Source organism: Centruroides vittatus, unplaced genomic scaffold, assembly GCF_030686945.1.
Source record: "Centruroides vittatus isolate TY-2023 unplaced genomic scaffold, ASM3068694v2 contig_361, whole genome shotgun sequence".
Classification (NCBI taxonomy): Eukaryota; Metazoa; Arthropoda; class Arachnida; order Scorpiones; family Buthidae; genus Centruroides; species Centruroides vittatus.
This window is the reverse complement of record NW_027122185.1, coordinates 2,403,276-2,420,602: the sequence shown is the minus strand read 5'-3', so window position 1 is coordinate 2,420,602 and position 17,327 is coordinate 2,403,276. Positions and strand designations below refer to the sequence as shown.

At 29.5% G+C, this 17,327-nt stretch overlaps 1 protein-coding gene across 1 annotated transcript in view; it reads right to left on the bottom strand.

The window, feature by feature from the left end:
* Positions 1-7,448: 7,448 nt before the first annotated feature.
* Positions 7,449-17,327, bottom strand: part of LOC136975022 (midasin) — a 234,672-nt gene continuing 224,793 nt past the window's right edge. The window contains exons 85-91 of the mRNA XM_067270012.1: positions 14,068-14,152; positions 12,972-13,148; positions 12,704-12,898; positions 9,997-10,805; positions 7,939-8,475; positions 7,815-7,859; positions 7,449-7,734 (exon numbers count right to left, since the gene is read on the bottom strand). Coding sequence (XP_067126113.1) covers positions 7,600-7,734; positions 7,815-7,859; positions 7,939-8,475; positions 9,997-10,805; positions 12,704-12,898; positions 12,972-13,148; positions 14,068-14,152 — 1,983 coding nt within the window. The 3' untranslated portion in view covers positions 7,449-7,599. The remainder of the gene's footprint in view (positions 7,735-7,814; positions 7,860-7,938; positions 8,476-9,996; positions 10,806-12,703; positions 12,899-12,971; positions 13,149-14,067; positions 14,153-17,327) is intronic.

Below are 17,327 nucleotides of genomic sequence, written 5' to 3'. Positions count from 1 at the left end.
ATAAAAGTTTTTATAACAAAATCTCCTAACAGGTTTCTCACGCACGATTTTTATTATAAGTTTAGTTTTAGTATTCTTTAAATTTAAATATTCTTCATTAAAAATAGAGAAATGTCTCATAATTTAAACTAATTTACTCCTAGATTTAATTTTTTTTCGAGATAATTGGATTGGGCATCCATTATTCAGATTTTAGTCTCAGGCGTTGACATATACCATCATGAAAATTAACCTTTCCGTTATTATTAAATATCAAACCTTCGATAGTTATTATCGATGGTTAAAGGCATATGATCTTGGTCTGTTTAAGCTTCAGAAAACAAGTAATAATATTGTCAAACCGCGTATTTTATTAGAACCATATGCCCAATTTATTTCAAATATAAACTAATTTCAAACTATTCCAATGAAACATATCATTAAATAATGATATGTTTCATTGGAATAGCAAGAATGGCAGAACATATAAGACGTATCAAAGATAAAGAAACAAAAGATCATTATTTAGGTTGGAAAATTCGAAATGAGATAATTAATCTGTTGGCAAACAAACTTAAAAATGAAATAATAAAAAAAGTAAATATTATGCAGTACAGTGTAACTGTACTGCATAATATTTACTGTACCGATATGTACCATAATATGTACTGTACCGATAAAAGTCGTATTGAACAATTGACTCTCATTGTTCGAAATGGCTTCCTTGGTTCCTATGGCTATTATATTTTTTAGAACACTTTCAAGACTGTATACACTATTTTCCACGTCTGCTCACAGGCGGGCTATTTTAATGAAACATTTAACAAGTTCGACTCTAAACCATTATCAGATACACGTTGGGAATGCCGAATCAATTCTGCGAAGACAGTTAGATTTGATTTAGACAAAATTATAACGGCATTAGAAAGATTAAATGACGTGACAGAGGATTCTAGTGTGAAAAGTGAAACACATTCTTTACTCGAGCATGCAATTAATTTTGAATTTGTTTTATCTACAGTTATTTGGTAGGAATTATTATTGACGGTCAATACAGTAAGTAAAACTGTAGAAAAACCTTTTCAAATTTTTTGTTCGATCTGTACTAATGATGAAAGTACAGTGCTTGAATATGCTGAGAAATATGCATACTCTAGGAAATAAAAATGTGTGTGTTTCTAAAGATTGTCCTGTTTCTAATTGACGGTGTAATAAGTCTAGCGGAAAAGAAAAGCCGTCTTAGAGCTGGTAAAATTGAATATACAAAAAGGTATACTATTTATAAGTTGTTTATTCTAATAAATATCGATATTTTCGGGGAACATCTTAAAATTTATTCATCTGTCTGATTTCTAGGAACTGGACGAAACTCATTTCTGAAACACGATACGAAATATAAAAGAGCCACAGCTAAACAGGAAAACACCCTGGGCTGTATTCTCTTATAATCTGAATTACTGTTTACTAAATATCACGACATTTATTTTACCAACAATAATATATTTTTAAAACAGTTCTTCCATTCGTTTAAACCGAAACGGTAACAAGAAACAATTTTATTGTTTATATACAATTTATTTCATAATATTCGACCAATATTCCGAATAAAATATCGTGTATTATGTTTCCAACTATGTAGAGTATATATACAGGGTGTCCCAAAAAGATGTACTCACTCTTTGATTGCCAAATATATAAATATTTTTTTTATAAATAGCAGGGCCGGATCATCGCATAGACAAATGAGACAAATGTGTAGGGCCCGGTTTTTTGAAGGGCCCGGTCAAACTGTCTATTTTGAAAAAAATTGTAAATAAGATAGTTTACTTTTCTGTTGGACAACTGTGTATAATAAACAAATAAACAAAAACATATTGCTTTTTATATGGTTATTGTGAATTCTAAAATCGAAAGAAAATGTGTTCTTATGTTTTTTCTTGTGGAAGAGGGAGGGGGCCCGGTAAGAAGAAAATGTCTATGGCCCCCAAAGTGGGTTAATCCGGCCCTGGTAAATAGACGTGTCTTGACAAACACACAGTCCTAAGAAGTTAAATCAAGAAACAAATAAATAAATACACTAATTTAAAACCTATTACTAAATTTTAAAAAACATATTATTAATCGTCTATCAAAGAGTGAGTACTGTACATCTTTTTGGGACACCCTGTATATTGTACATATTTGGAAACATAATATTATATATGTATATTGTTATAATATATTATTATATTGTAATATATAATATATATAATAATATATTATATATATATTTGTATTATTACATCAACTTGATAGCTCAAGTTATTAGTTTAGAGCGAGTTCTTAATTTAATGTGTTAATTAAATTACTTGAACGTTGGACCTAGTGACTTTTATGGCTTCCAATTTTCCATCTAATTTTCTCAATTTATCTTAATACAACAAAATTTTCAAATTTCTATACAGCAATAAAACAATTAACACTATACAAATTCTGTTCATTTAAATATATCGAGTTTCAAGCTTTATTTCATAAGAGGCTAGAAAAGCCTCATGGAACTCGCGATTTTCTTTAAATGAAAAACGTATCTATAATTGTCCATATTTAGTTCAAATTACTTTAACTTAGCAAGATGTATAGAGCAGATTTCTAAAGGCAATTATCGTGCCACTTTTAAATACAAATTAATACTTAATCTCTTAAATGTCTAGAGATTTTCAATTATATTGCATTAAATTAAGATCATTTATTTAATAGTAACGATAATTTTTTTATAAAAATGTGCTGCATTAATGATGAAATAATTATTCGCCATCACAAAGTGGCTGCCTTCTGTATTAAATTTTGGGAATTAAGATCGTCAGATGCGGTCTGAAGTTCTTAATTTCCGAAATATAATGTGAAAAAACAAACGAATTTTTACTTTTCTGGTTGTTTATATATATATTAATTATATAAAAATTAATTATATATATACACAATACTCCGATACCCCTAAATTATTTTTTGTACGCCAAATGCGGACTTTCCTATATTTTCAGCCGACAGACACCAGTACAGTTTATTGGATGTTATCGAAACCAAAACCCTCTGTCAGATTTCGTTTCGGTTGCATAGAAATCGATTTAAAAATCAATTAGTGTTAGTTTTTTTATTTAATTTATAATTTTGACGTTTTAAATAATGGATTATACTTTGGAATATATTCACTACCCTATAAAAAAGAAAACATTCCTATTTCGACTTTTTAACTCTTTGGGGAGGGAATTTCCTTTAAAACATTCAACTCTTTACACACCCGAGAGGCGGCAAATGGCTGTAATTAAATTTTTACACAGATTTCGACTATAGAAATTGCGGTAGTTAAACGCAATTAGGTTCAATAACGTCCGACGCCAGTAAAACAATATTTGTTTTTAGAGGACTTACTATTTTTATGTAAAAGAACACCTGCATGTTGTTTACCAGAAGTCCAATGCAATAAATTAAATAAAAGTCATAAATCGACTGTCTTTTAACATAGTGATGCTAATATCACAGCTGTCACTTAGAAGAACAACGCGGTTTCTATTTAGAAAAATCAGGTGTTCTGACAATTTGGCTACCGCTAATAAAATATACAATAAAAGTTTGTGTGTAGAGAATAACAACGGCGATGTATGGAGGGGTGATCGCGCCATCGCCCATAGCCCCCTTGTTCACTTCTATTACTAAAAATCATTTAATATAAAAAAATTTTTCTACAATTGTTTGAAGTAAAAACGTTCATTACAGTGTGTGTTACTAGATCTAAAAATTTTCTTTATCTTGCTCCTTTATTTGTAAATTATTAGTTAGGCCCATATTAGTTAATCATTTTAATGGTGGTTATTATAATATGATATAATAAAATAACGAATCGTTGAAGTCGTTTGACGATATAAATTTAATTAATTTACTTATATATAAATCACCTAGGTAGAATTTACCAAAATTAATGTTTTAAGAAACTATTGTTGTTATAATATCATAAAACAGATAAAATCGATTTCATTTACAGAGTAGAAAAGCGCATTTTAATTTCAACTTTACGCGTAGAAATTACGAAGATTTGCTCAATATTCCGGATTTTTCTTATTTATAATCCATTTTTATTTATATTTAATTAAGTAAGAATCGTAATTAATAAAATATTAGCGTGTAATTAAAGCTACCAACCTCTGATCGGTAATGTTTTTAGCATAAGAACGTAGTAAGATGTTTCGTTTTCGACTATGAAAGCAACCAATGAGAAACGTTTCTTCTCTGCGAGGCAACCTTATAATATAATAGAGGGTCCATTTATATTTTTGAATTCCTCATCGCAATTAATGGAAAATGGCAGATTATACAACCTTTCAGTTTTCAACAGAAGTCAGGTCATTTCAATTCAAAACTTTTCCCCTGAAAGCAGTTAATAGATGACAGGCACGACTCTATTGTTACGAGAAAAAGTGTGATGTGTAGGGACAAGCCGTTACTAATTTGAGGTGTAGAGCATGCATTTTAAATTAAATAAATTAAAGATACGATTAAAAATTGCAGCCCGGCATTGTGACGATGCCACAATAAATAGCCTAATTGTTCGTTAGCATTCTGCATTACTGAAGACGGCTCTGGTAATGGTTGACGCCACACTAACGGACTGGCCACGTTTCCGGGTATTCGTCTTGTCACCTAATACCTACATAGAGGCTAGTTACTCGTCGTGTATATTACTGTAGACTGTATTTTGTCATTGCGCTGTCAATTTGCATTTAATTAATGTATTATCTGTTTTGTTGATGCATTCCTCACTATCGTCGTACCTTCTTCACCTTGTTTTTTGTAGTCTTATAATACCATTGGCCTTAATTTACGCATTGCACTAGTTAGCATACCTTAAGTTACGCACCATGTAGTCTGATGTTAATTTCTCCTCTACTCCGTTCTGCACCATTCGCCTGTATGTCTCACTGTTTCATACTTATGTCACAATAATTGCTCTGTTTACTCAACTTGTACGTATTACTGTACACTTTCGACTGTTTATATTTATCGCTTTATGTTCATTTTGTGTTAATTTTTATATCTTCTGTAATTACATGTATTAATAGCCTGTATGTGCTTATGCGGAGCCAGGATGCACATTGTGCTAATAAATAATAATAATAAATAAATAAGTCCCACCCTCCTCAGATTGTTGAAATGTTGCTTTGTTTTATTCCATCAACCCAATATTACTCGACATGTCCGAAACAACACCTTTTTCTATAGCACACAGCAATGTGCCAATAGGGAATTTTAGTTATCTCAGCCACCGAATCATTGTAAAAGCCTTCAAAGGTGCGCTATCCTCGTGTTGTACTATTGATTCGAAGTAATGGACAAATCGAACCCCAACCATTTCTGTAAATGCTAGTTCAAGTTAGCCGACAAGCGGTGCAATTATTCCTGGTGGCTACCGGCTAATTCTGTTAATGGTTTTAAGTTTTAATTACAGGTAATAAAATCTTAGAACTATTGCTCTCAGCGAGTGGCATCGCGTCTTCGGGGGGGGGTGTTGCCTATGCCTCTACCTATACGATTAAATACTGTTTTGAATTTATTTTCTTTAGTATGAAACCTGAAAACCGATATAATAGAAAACAAAACTTCTGTAGGAATCACCAATACCCATAGAAGTTTTTTTTATAATAGACACTTTTAAACACAAATAGTTGTAAGTTAATTAATAACTTAATTAATATTTTGAAAATTTTATCATAGTTATTACCATTATTATTATTATTATTATTTAAATATTCTTCTTACAGCGTTATTGATGATTGAGTACTCTTAGGACACGATAAAGTAAAATAATATAACGTGTTTCTTTCCTTTTTTCTTTGGAGGATGATAATGCTTCTCGGCCCTCTCTGGGTGTCCCATTGGTGGACACATACTGGGAGCTGGAAACAAATTTACTCGGAAGCCGAGGAGGCGGTCTTCTGGAAAGGTTTAGTAACAATGAATTTTGGGAACCAATACAAGTGTAAACAACCGGAAACTCTCATTCATCGGTGACCAGCCAGCCACGTAGCATTAGAAAGCGATTTTCTGACCGTTTTTAAGTTGCTATTAATTATATGTACTAAATTAAACTAAAACGTCTCGTTACTGTGCATATAGATAATCAAATTTTACATTAATACTATTGGTATTTACTAGTTCGATTTCATTACATATTTATTTAAAAATAACAATAAATAAATAAATATTTTCATAACTAATAGGCTTAATTTTGCTGTCAGGAATTTTGTAATTTTATACTTTATCAGGCCACAGGTTCTCCACTCCTGTTATAGGTGATAAGATGCACAATGTGTGCAGAAATGAAGTTTTGTCACGATACGTGTTCGGTAGTCTGTGGGAGGAGAAACAAGTGGAATTAAACAATTATTAGTAGCGAAAACGAGGAATATTCCCAGAACTTTTACAAAAAATAATCGAGATTATTTTAGAATGTTCAAAATGGCGAATATTTAATTGCCCGTTTTATAATGTAATGACAGTTAAAGTATAGTTAGGTAAACCTAATGGCGGCACTTCCGGAATCTCGACAACAGCCACAAATCCAGTTAAACATATTGTAACGAACGTCTAGTAATAAATGACATCACACCATCCGATTGAGTGACCTTAAGCTTTGCTCCTACAAAAGAATACAGAGAATATCTTGTCTTATGATATGAATAATAAATATTGTAGGTTTTATACACTGTGTCAAAACCATAAATCAATTTGGAGTGAAGCGTTGTTATACAGTATCTAAAAAGAAATATAGCCAATCAAATTGGCACTATTTTCAATTCTTAAAAATCTCAATTAAAAATAGTATCATCTACTTCAACTGTAAAATTTTTAGTGTTTTACAATTTAAAAATGCTTTATTTATACGTAGTTTTCAGAATTTTATTGACGGTATCAATATAATTATTTTCAGCAAGCATAATTTCAATAACTTCTCCGAGGATCACCTTGTCAAATTAACCTCTCAACGGTAGGCTTATTGTTTGTAGAAAATAATAACATTCTTATTTTGATATTTCGATTCAAAAATTTTCCCCTGAAAGGTGTTAGATAGATGACCGGCACGACTCTATTGTTAAAGGAAAAGTATGATGTACAGGGGCAAGCCACCACTAATATGAAGTGGATAGAATATATTTTAAATTAAATAAATTAAAATTGCAGCCAGGCATTGTGACAATGTCACAATAAATAATTACTCGTTTAAATTAATGTTTGTTACGTGTTATTATGTTGTTTTTTCTTTTTTATCTGATGGAATGGCATTAAGCTGTCATCTTTTCTAGAGCAGTTACATAGTTAGCAATGGTGTGAATTTAATGTTTGATTACAGTGAAGACTTGTTTTCACTGTAACTATTTGCCATTTCTAGAAAATATCATATAGACTGTATTTATTTCAGGAAAATCCACAAAAAGTAATTAGTATTAGAAACATTTAATTCAGAATTATGTACATTAAAAATTACATAATTTATTTTATTTACACATTCAAATGGAATGTTTACATTATTTAATTTTCAGTACATATTCATAAATATAAATTAGCAATAAAGTCCTATTAAAAACTAATTTAATGTTCTGTGGAAGTGACCATTTCAAACCACTGACGTAGAGCTTCGCCTAAAACCACTGGCATTGAATTGATTTCTTGTAAAATTATATAAAACGGAAAAGGAAACATTTCCATGTATGAGAGTATTTCAATCTGAAATGAGAATGGATATATTAATATTTTGAATTAATTTTCTAAATAACCTTAAGATATTTAATGAAGACAATGATTACCTTTTCTGCTTTAAAAATAGGAACTTTAATGTCAAGGATAGAATTCTGAAATTAAAATTATTATATTCAATTAATTATCTACTAAGAAAAGATTATTAAAAACATAATAATTACTATATCTTACTTTATTTGCTGGATTATCTAATATAATAAATACTAAAAATATGTTGTTGTTTCTTGCAAAACGCACAGCTTGTCTGACACATCCTTCTCCCTCGCTAAAAATACCTCGACCGTCAGAAAGAATTATAAGAAGCTGAGCAATTTCTTTTGACATTAATCTGGAGATAGGTCCATGTCGTGAATCTATCATCAAACTGGTTGCATAATTCAAAAGTTCTGCTATTCTTGTTTTGTTCTGTTCAAAAGTAAACCTCTGAAATACTTTAATTCCTGCCTGATCTGTAAAAGGTTCTCCAAATGGATGTAGGAGTTGAACATCTTCACCAAATTTTACTACAGATAACTGACCAACTTCAAGTAAAGAGAGTGATTTTCCTAATAAAGTAACAGATTCCATAGCTAGTTGTCTTGATTTATTATCATCCATACTCGAAGAATCATCTACTGCGAGCATTATCTGATATTCCCTCTTGCTGGGCTTAGTTCGTCTTAACCATATTTTATCTTTCCTAAATTGACTTGCAATGTATGGAATTATCTGCAATAAAATATATATAAATAAACAATTACAAAATTCTACTGTATATGTGCAAAATGTTAAAATAAAATAAAATAGTCCAAGCATCCCTTGATTAATGTGGTTAATTAATTCCTCAATGCTACAGTGTATATCAAAATTGCATTAATCAAATATGATATCTATATTAAGTGTAAAGCTGCATTAACTAAAACTTCTGCTGCGTATGTAAAAGATTGCCACAATTAATTTCACACATTAAGGGATACCTGTAATATAATATATATCATGTTATGAAATTCTAAGTCATCAATCATTTAATCTTCAGAGCTTGAAAATTTCATATAATTCATTAGTCAATGATTTAGTAAATTCAGCTAATTAGATAATTATTCCACATAAACTAAGGGTAAACTAAACCAACCTTTATAATTTTTATAAAGGTTGGTTTCATCAACCTTTATAAAAATAGCACTTAATGCATTTAATTTTTGAATAACTTAGAATTAATGTTTCATTAGTAGATTCCAACATTTCATAAACATTCTTTAACTCAATTTAATGAGCTGTTTCTTAAAATGTTTGACAGCTTTAACTTCAAATATCTTGTGTGAGTAGTTTCACATGTGCAGTGTGACAACTGAAATGTATAATTTAAAGTTCTTAATTTCAAATTGTAGAGAAGAATGCTTTAATTGATTTAACTCAAAATAATTAACATATAATTATATATTGAGTTAAATCAATCAAATGAATCAAAAAATATATGAAATGAGTATTGCAATCAAATATGTGTGTTGTTAAAAGAAACATGAAGCAATCATCATCCAAAAGTTTAAAGCTGCCTTGTCTGAATGCTGAATAGTTTTTATATAATCCTTATTTTTCCAGTCTACTTAATATAAAACAGCTCTATGTTAAACTTATTATAATCTGTCATCTTGATTTTAATTTGAAGAGCTGTCAGAAACCTTTACATTCTAAATTTGGATCTTTAAAATAAGGATAAGTTTAATGTTTATTAGCACTAACAATTGTGTTAAACAGGAAACTGGTCACAAATCTAGTTCAAATTGCATTTCTTTTACAAATCTTTTTCTAAAAATTCACTCAAAGTTTTGAGAAAACCACTTTAAACTAAATATATACTTAAGAACTAGTATTATTTATTTTTCATTTACTTTAATTCATGATGTAAGTTATATTAAAAAAAAAATCATTAACATGTAACTAGTTACTAATTGGATGTTTTTATTAACATCATATCATTCTACTAAAAACAGAAACTATTACTTTATTTAATGGTGTTTATATCTAAAGTTTATATAATAAAAAGTAGAGTTTAATTTTAAGTTTTACAGAATATTAAATTACTCAAACAATATTTTTATAATAATTTTTCATATTTTTTAATTTTAAAACAAATGTCTTAAGACCTAATGTTTAAGCGTAGGATACAATTATAATTGCGTTAAAATATAAAGCCATTAATTGTTAAATATTAATAATTTTAATTAAAAAATTATAATAATAATATGTTACCTTTCTCATATTTAATCTTTTACCAGTTCTGTAATCACCCTTTAACTTTGAAACTTTAGTTGGTTCTAGAACAAGCCTTAACTGTTCACAAAGTTCTTGCACAAAAGGTGAAATAACTTTTATATTCTGTTGCCATAGTTCTTTTGATAAATTATTCTTCTGAATTTCACTATCAGGTATTTCAATCCAAGAACCTATTTTATGTTCTAACTGTAATCTTAATTCTTCTAATTTTCTTTTCTCAGATAAAGAAATCCATAAATCATACTGCGTGTGAAGAGATGAATTTGGACCTCTCGCTACACTGCTAGTTGCAATAATGTCTGTTGATTTCTCTACAGGTAATTCATCCACTTCCATATTGTTATCACTTTTTTGACTCATAATGTTTTGTTTTTCAGACGTAGATGAAATACTTTTTCCATAGATATTTTCTTCTGCATCAATTTTAGTTTCATTTTCATTCTCTTCTAAATTAGTTTCCATTTCTTCTGATGTGTTTATGTCATCGTTATTAATTAGATTTTCTTTATTAATTTGTTGTTCTGAAGCAGTATCAATAACGTCAATATTATGGCCAGAATTGGGATCTTGAATATGCTCATACAGATCTGACTTATAACATTCTTCTAAATCTTCAGCTTCTTGTGATTGAGAACATTCTATTGTTTCGACTTCTAAAAGATTTTCTTTTAGTTGGCCCAAAGTACGTGGATTTTGACTCGGTTTTTTCTTTCTTTTTGAAGACAATTGAATATCTTTTTCCATATTGCTATCTGATGAGATGTTTTTGGTTTCATGACCTAAAGCTAAATAAATAGAATAAATAAATAAATGAATAGCCCTTAAGACAAAAAAATTTATGATATATAAAGAAGGAATACAAAGTGCAAAAAATATATTTTTATATGGAAGAGGGTGATATTTTTTTTTTATATATAAGGATTGTCAATTAAGTCATGGTAACAAAATTTTTTCAGAAAATAGAATTTTATTATACAAATTAGCTACGCATGAATTCCTTCTATGTAGTCTCTTTATTATTTAAACTTTTTGCCAAACACTCTGAAATTACCTTAGCCTAATGGCAGAATTATTTTTCTAGACATATTGTTCTGACTGCTTCATCTCTCTGTAAAAGCAATTCCAAAATAACAATTTATGACTTACTCCATTGATCTTCCAGATTAGCAGTCGAAAATCTTTCTGACCCGCTAAACTCGCAATTTTGAATCCTGCAGACTACTGTATCGTTTAAAAAAATTTATGATAAACATCTATAGAATAATAATCACAAAAGTTCCATTTCACTTTATTAATATGAAATTCACTTGTTTAATTATAATAAATTAGTGCAAAGTTTGCTGCTGCTTGTTTGAAATAAGTTTATGGATTCTTGGCTCTTTCCCACAAAGGATGACAATTGCACTCACATTATTTATTGCTACTTTTTTATTGATTTATGGACATTATTATTTATTGATAACAATCATTTTGAGGTTGGTTTTAGATTCGAATAAAAAACCCTCAATGAGTGAGAAAAAGCAACCTAGCATTTTGCATTTCTTTTGTTATATGTAACCTCGAGTTGATCGATGTCCAAATTACACCACAAACCACCAATTGTGACCGTTGTTCCAGATCACAGTCAATCAGATATGCTATTGTGGGCATTTTGAAACTGTTCCACTTATCTTGCAACAGTTCTGTAAGGCAGTATCTGGTTTCTACATGCCTCCAGCAGTTCCTCAAAACAACTATTGGCATATTTACTATGGGAAACCTGGGCTGTTCTTAGGCTTCTTTGTAAGCATTTTCTTACAGTAAAGAAAAGTCAAGTTTGTTTTCATTGTTTGGAAATATAAAAATTAATAGACATCATTCTTCTAATAACTAGGGTTACAAAGAGTTTGTAATTCTCAATAAAATAATAATGTTGCTATGACTTAATTGACAGTTCTTGTATTTATATATGCTGCTTCTGATGTAACATTATCATTATATTTGGAGGAACGTTTTTATCTGTTTTACTCTATATCTAGAAGTATTTTTAAACAGGTACTGAAAATAATTATTTTGACAACTTTTTACATTTATTGTTTTAATCATTAAATTAATTTAAAAAATGAGTATACTAATTATTGATTTAAGTTTTAATAAAAGTAAAAAGACTGTCAAGTCATTAAATAATGTTGGGACTAGAATATTACATAATACTGATTTAAACGTAAGAAACGTTGACAAAATTCTAAATGTCATCGGTTCTAATATATTTTGAAATTTAATAATAGCTTCAAATTAAAAAATAATTAAAATATTTTAGCAAAATTGAAATATTCTCGCACAAAACTCTCTATTCGTGATTCCTTATTAGATTAGAGATACTTGATCTTTTCGATATCAAATATCTGTATATTTTAAAATATAGAAAGAATGAGACTATGAATTTAGTCAATGAAAATTAAAACACATGCCAGAAATTTTTCAATAATTCATACACTAAATTTTAACAAAATCTATTCTGTAATTATCTTTGTTACCATTTTTTTTTTCATCTATTTACACAGACATTTTTAGCTTACACCTTAAAGTGTATTAAATTGGTTTAAAAATCTAACATTTAGTTTAAATTGTATTTTGGCAAATTAATTTACTTCATGAGAACTACCAATTTATATAATTTTAAAATAAATAAAATATTCCTAACCTTTACTATATTTATCAATATCTGCAAATCCTGCACCGTGTTGTTCTTGTTCGGATACATTTTGATTTCCTTCATTATAGTCACCTCTTGATTCTGGAACTGTTGTAACATTATCACACGAAGTACCTTTATTAATATTTTCAGATGGCAAAGCGGTTTCTGTTGTTGGGTCAGTTTTTGATGGTAATGATTTTTCTTTAAAAAAAAAAAAAATTATTAAATTTAAATTCTATATATTATTTATTACAAAGAAAATTTATAAAATTACCAGACTCTTCGATTTCTTTATCTGGACATTCTTGATCATATTCTATATTTTCTTTATTATCTTCTACAGTTTCAGATTCCATATTTTCTTTATTATCTTCTACAGCTTCAGATTCCATATTTTCTGCTTCACTTTCATTTGTGTTATCATTCTCTTCTTCAATGTTATCTATATTATCTACAAATATTGAAAAGTCACAAGTAATTTTTTAAATATAATATTCTATAAAGACATTAAATAGAATAATCATCATTATTATTTTTTGGATTAAAAATTGGTTTTAATATTACTATAGGATTCTGATGTATAGGTCTATTATTCAAATAATAGTAAAACAAAGAATTTATGGTTTAAATATATTTAATATTTAAAACGTTACATAAATAGAATAAATAGTACTGTATTTTATTTTATGACAGTTTGTTTCACATGATGTTTCTCTGTAATGATGCTTTCTTCATATATGAACAAGATATTAAATATTTACTTCATCAGATTAAAGTTTATATGTCTATTTTTCTGTAGGATTTAAAAGAGCACTGTTTTATAAGATAAAATATGATTTTCTCTGATTAATTCTCAGGATCATTTTCTTGAGATTTATAAATATTACCTATCTAATCTAATGTTAAACCTGTATATTAATGCTAAAAATTTTCTCTGAATTCTTTTTATTTTCATTATAATTTTTCTTTATTTCAAGGTCTTTTAAAATTCTTGGTTAAATACGCATAAAGTGAAAACATCAAACATTTTTATCAAGTTTTATACAATATTTAGTTTTATAGATCTATTTTTATATTTGCTTCAAAAAAGCCCTAGCAGCCAATTTTTTATGTTTCAGCCAATCAGTTGCTACATAATCAAAAAATGATATTTATGCTCAAATCTGGGTATACTTAATAAACATAAAATGACTGAAACCAATTTCCAGCACAAATTTATCAGAAAGCTGCTTTCTGATAAATTTGTGCTGGAAATTGGTTTTAGACATTTTGTGTTTATTAAGTATACCCAGATTTGTGTTTAAAAATGATAACTTCTAAATATATTTAAATATTATATCATAAACAAATCTTTTATACAAAGAAATTACCTATTTCCATTGCTGATTCTTCTTCTTCAATTTCTATATCATCATCAATACGTAAATCATCAGGAATATCAAAGCTTTCTGGAACCTGATAATAAAACTTATTTATAAATAATCTTTTTATTAATAATATCAGCTATTCACAAATAATCAATTCTAATTACAATAGAATTAACTAAATTGTATTGATAATTCAGTAAATCCTATAATTACATTTACCATATATCTCGGTAGATAAGACGAGGAATAAATTTTTGTTAAAGTTCCATAGTTTTAGCTTATATCTGTCCTATAAGACGACCCCCTAACTATCAACGGCCTAGGTCGGCGATCGTCATCTGAATAATAATACTGTATAGCATATACGGAATTATGTCCTATTTGTAATTTTTCAAATGAACAAATTTATTTTCTTGCATCTGTCAGCACTTCCTTGCAATTGTTGCAAGCATTCGCACAGATTCGGCATTCGGGTAATGACCTTGACTATTCACAAAAACGTCGTATGGGCTATTCTATTTTGTGCACATTCCCGACTCTCTACCAGTAAATAATTATGATTTGTCCATATTTTTATAATGGTTTTATTTTATATAAATTTCAATCTAATTTTTTGTATCTGTCATATAAGACGACCTTGGATTTTGGGAGCCTTTTTTTTATGATTCAACTATCATCTTATCTGTCGAGATATATGGTAACTTTTTAAACTACAAAAATATCTATTCTGCATAACAGAGAAAGTGTTTGTTTATATTTGACTGATAAATACTTGATTATTGTATAATTACAAAGTTAGAAAATTATAAAATTATTACTGAATGCAGAGAAAAATGTTCATGACTATGAAAAAGAAAAATAGCATTTTCATTATTGGTACAATTCTATATTTATGTCACCTCGAGATATTACAGGAACAATTCTGATTGTTCCAAACCTTTAGAAATATGTTTTCTTGTTTATTTTTAAGAAAAAAAAAAAACTATTTTTTCTCTTAATGTTGATAATTGCTTTGGAAGAATTTAATACTATGCAACAAACTGCTAATTTTGACATTTCAGTTTTTCCCACAATTTCTGAAGCATAATACCAGAAACAAATTAAAATTAATGATCTTCTGGAAGAAAACTCACTGTGTTCAGCGTTAATAAAGTTCCTTTGGTATTAGCACAAGCACTTCCAACGAATGTATAATCATCGTCGTCAGGTGAAAAGAACGATTTTAACGAAACTAACGTGCAGAATGTTCCAAACAAAGAACAGAATTTTTAAATTCAAACCAGGTGTCCAGTAATTCTGTTAAGAATGTACGAATAATTTTTATCACGTTTGAATCCTTGAAATTATGGAGCAAGCAGCGCATGTGTGGAATTGACATTGTGTTGGCGATGTGATGTTAAGCACGTTTTGTTGTTTAAATGCTGGTACAAAGCTACCCACACCCCGGGTAGATCGAGGGTGAGAACATTTGCATGCTTCTGTAGTAGCTGTGATAAGCACTTCCCTGATGAATACAAGCCCTCGATTGTTACAGCATTTTAGTATTTCCGTTCCAGACCACAGCGGGTTGTAGCCTTGCTCAAGAACTTTTTTAGCGAGCTCTGCAGTATATCTACCCTTGGCTACATTGTCTTGATGCTCTGCTAGGCAGGTGGCAAGCATTCTTGCCATTGCTCCTATATATCTTGTACTAGCTTCCGTTGTTGGATTTTCTAGGTGTATTGCATAATTGATCTACCCAGGGTGTGGGTAGCTTCGTATCAGCATTTAAACAACAAAGCACACCTAACATTGCATCTCCAACGCGGTGTCAATTCCTCACATGCGCCACTCGCTCCGTAATTTCAAGGATTCAAACACTGTAAAGTACTATTTTTAGTATCTTAGGAAACCGACAAATAATTGCGGTCAGCAAAACTTCCGTTAACCTAACGGGTACTTTACGCGGATTCGAGATTAATTTGCCAGGCCTGGGCTTTTAAGCGTGCACCGAAAAATTAGTAATAATAACGATAAATATCAAGTCAGATCAAAAGTTCAAATATATTTAATTAGCAACTAGAATGTACTACGTACAAATGTCAATAATCCAAACAAAATTTATTAACGAAAATCAACAAGTCAACCCGACAATAAACTCAGCTACTTAGCTTAACTTAATAGTAATTCCCCTTTGAAAATTCGACAAATCAAATACTTAGAAACTATGAACAAAATCTCTTACTAATTAAACGTCTATCCGTCACCTCACTATACGAAGAAACTATTTCCTCAATCCTTTCGATATCGTCAAATCGTCAATTGAACTCCTCTTTAACACCTTGGATCGTCCAATTATCAATCTGGACTTCTATCAGAAAATACTTCGCTTTCGAATTTACCTCGCTCTCAAAGTCGCCTCGATTTGGAATTCACCTCTCTCTCCTTCGGTTAACGTACGGGATTTATACTGTGAAGTGACGTCACACTTGAGCTGAGTTACTCCCCTTATTTACATACTTGCTAACATTAATTTTCTTTTCTGGCAGCTTTAAGTTTCCGACAAGGCTTATAAACCGTTTACAAAGTATTTATCATAATTTTCTGGGATGTTAAGACGGTTTATCAAGTATTTCTTTACTAGTGAGTGAGGGGACTCCCCCCTCCATTTTTTTTCTGTGGACTGTTACTTCCGCCGGGCAGCGCAAGTGCGCAAGATTTTCCTACGGCGCTTATTTTTTCTCGTGAGTTGTTTTTTCTTCATTTTTCATTACTAACAAGAGAGTGGTGGGGAACCTTCGTCCTAAATAAACCCCAAACAAAAGATAATAAAACGGAAAAATAATAATAAAATAAAAATAACGCTCGGACTCAGTTCCTTACAACACGATAAAAATTATTCGCACGTTCTTAACAGAATTACTGGACACCTGGTTTGAATTTAAAAATTCTGTTCTTTGTTTGGAACATTCTGCATGTTAGTTTCGTTAAAATCGTTCTTTTCACCTGACAACAATGATTATACATTCGTCGGAAGTGCTTGTGCTAATACCAAAGAAACTTTATTAATGCTGAACACAGTGAGTTTTCTTCCAGAAGATATATAAACCTTGGCGTGAGTCTTTAATTTTATTTTTGCTTAAAAATTAATGATGTAATAATAATATATGAGTATGACAAGATAACAATGCATTAATCAAATAATAGATGAAACTATTACAGTTGTTCTACTAATCATAGCTAATTTCATTTAACAATAACTAAATGTTTTATTAGCACAAAAC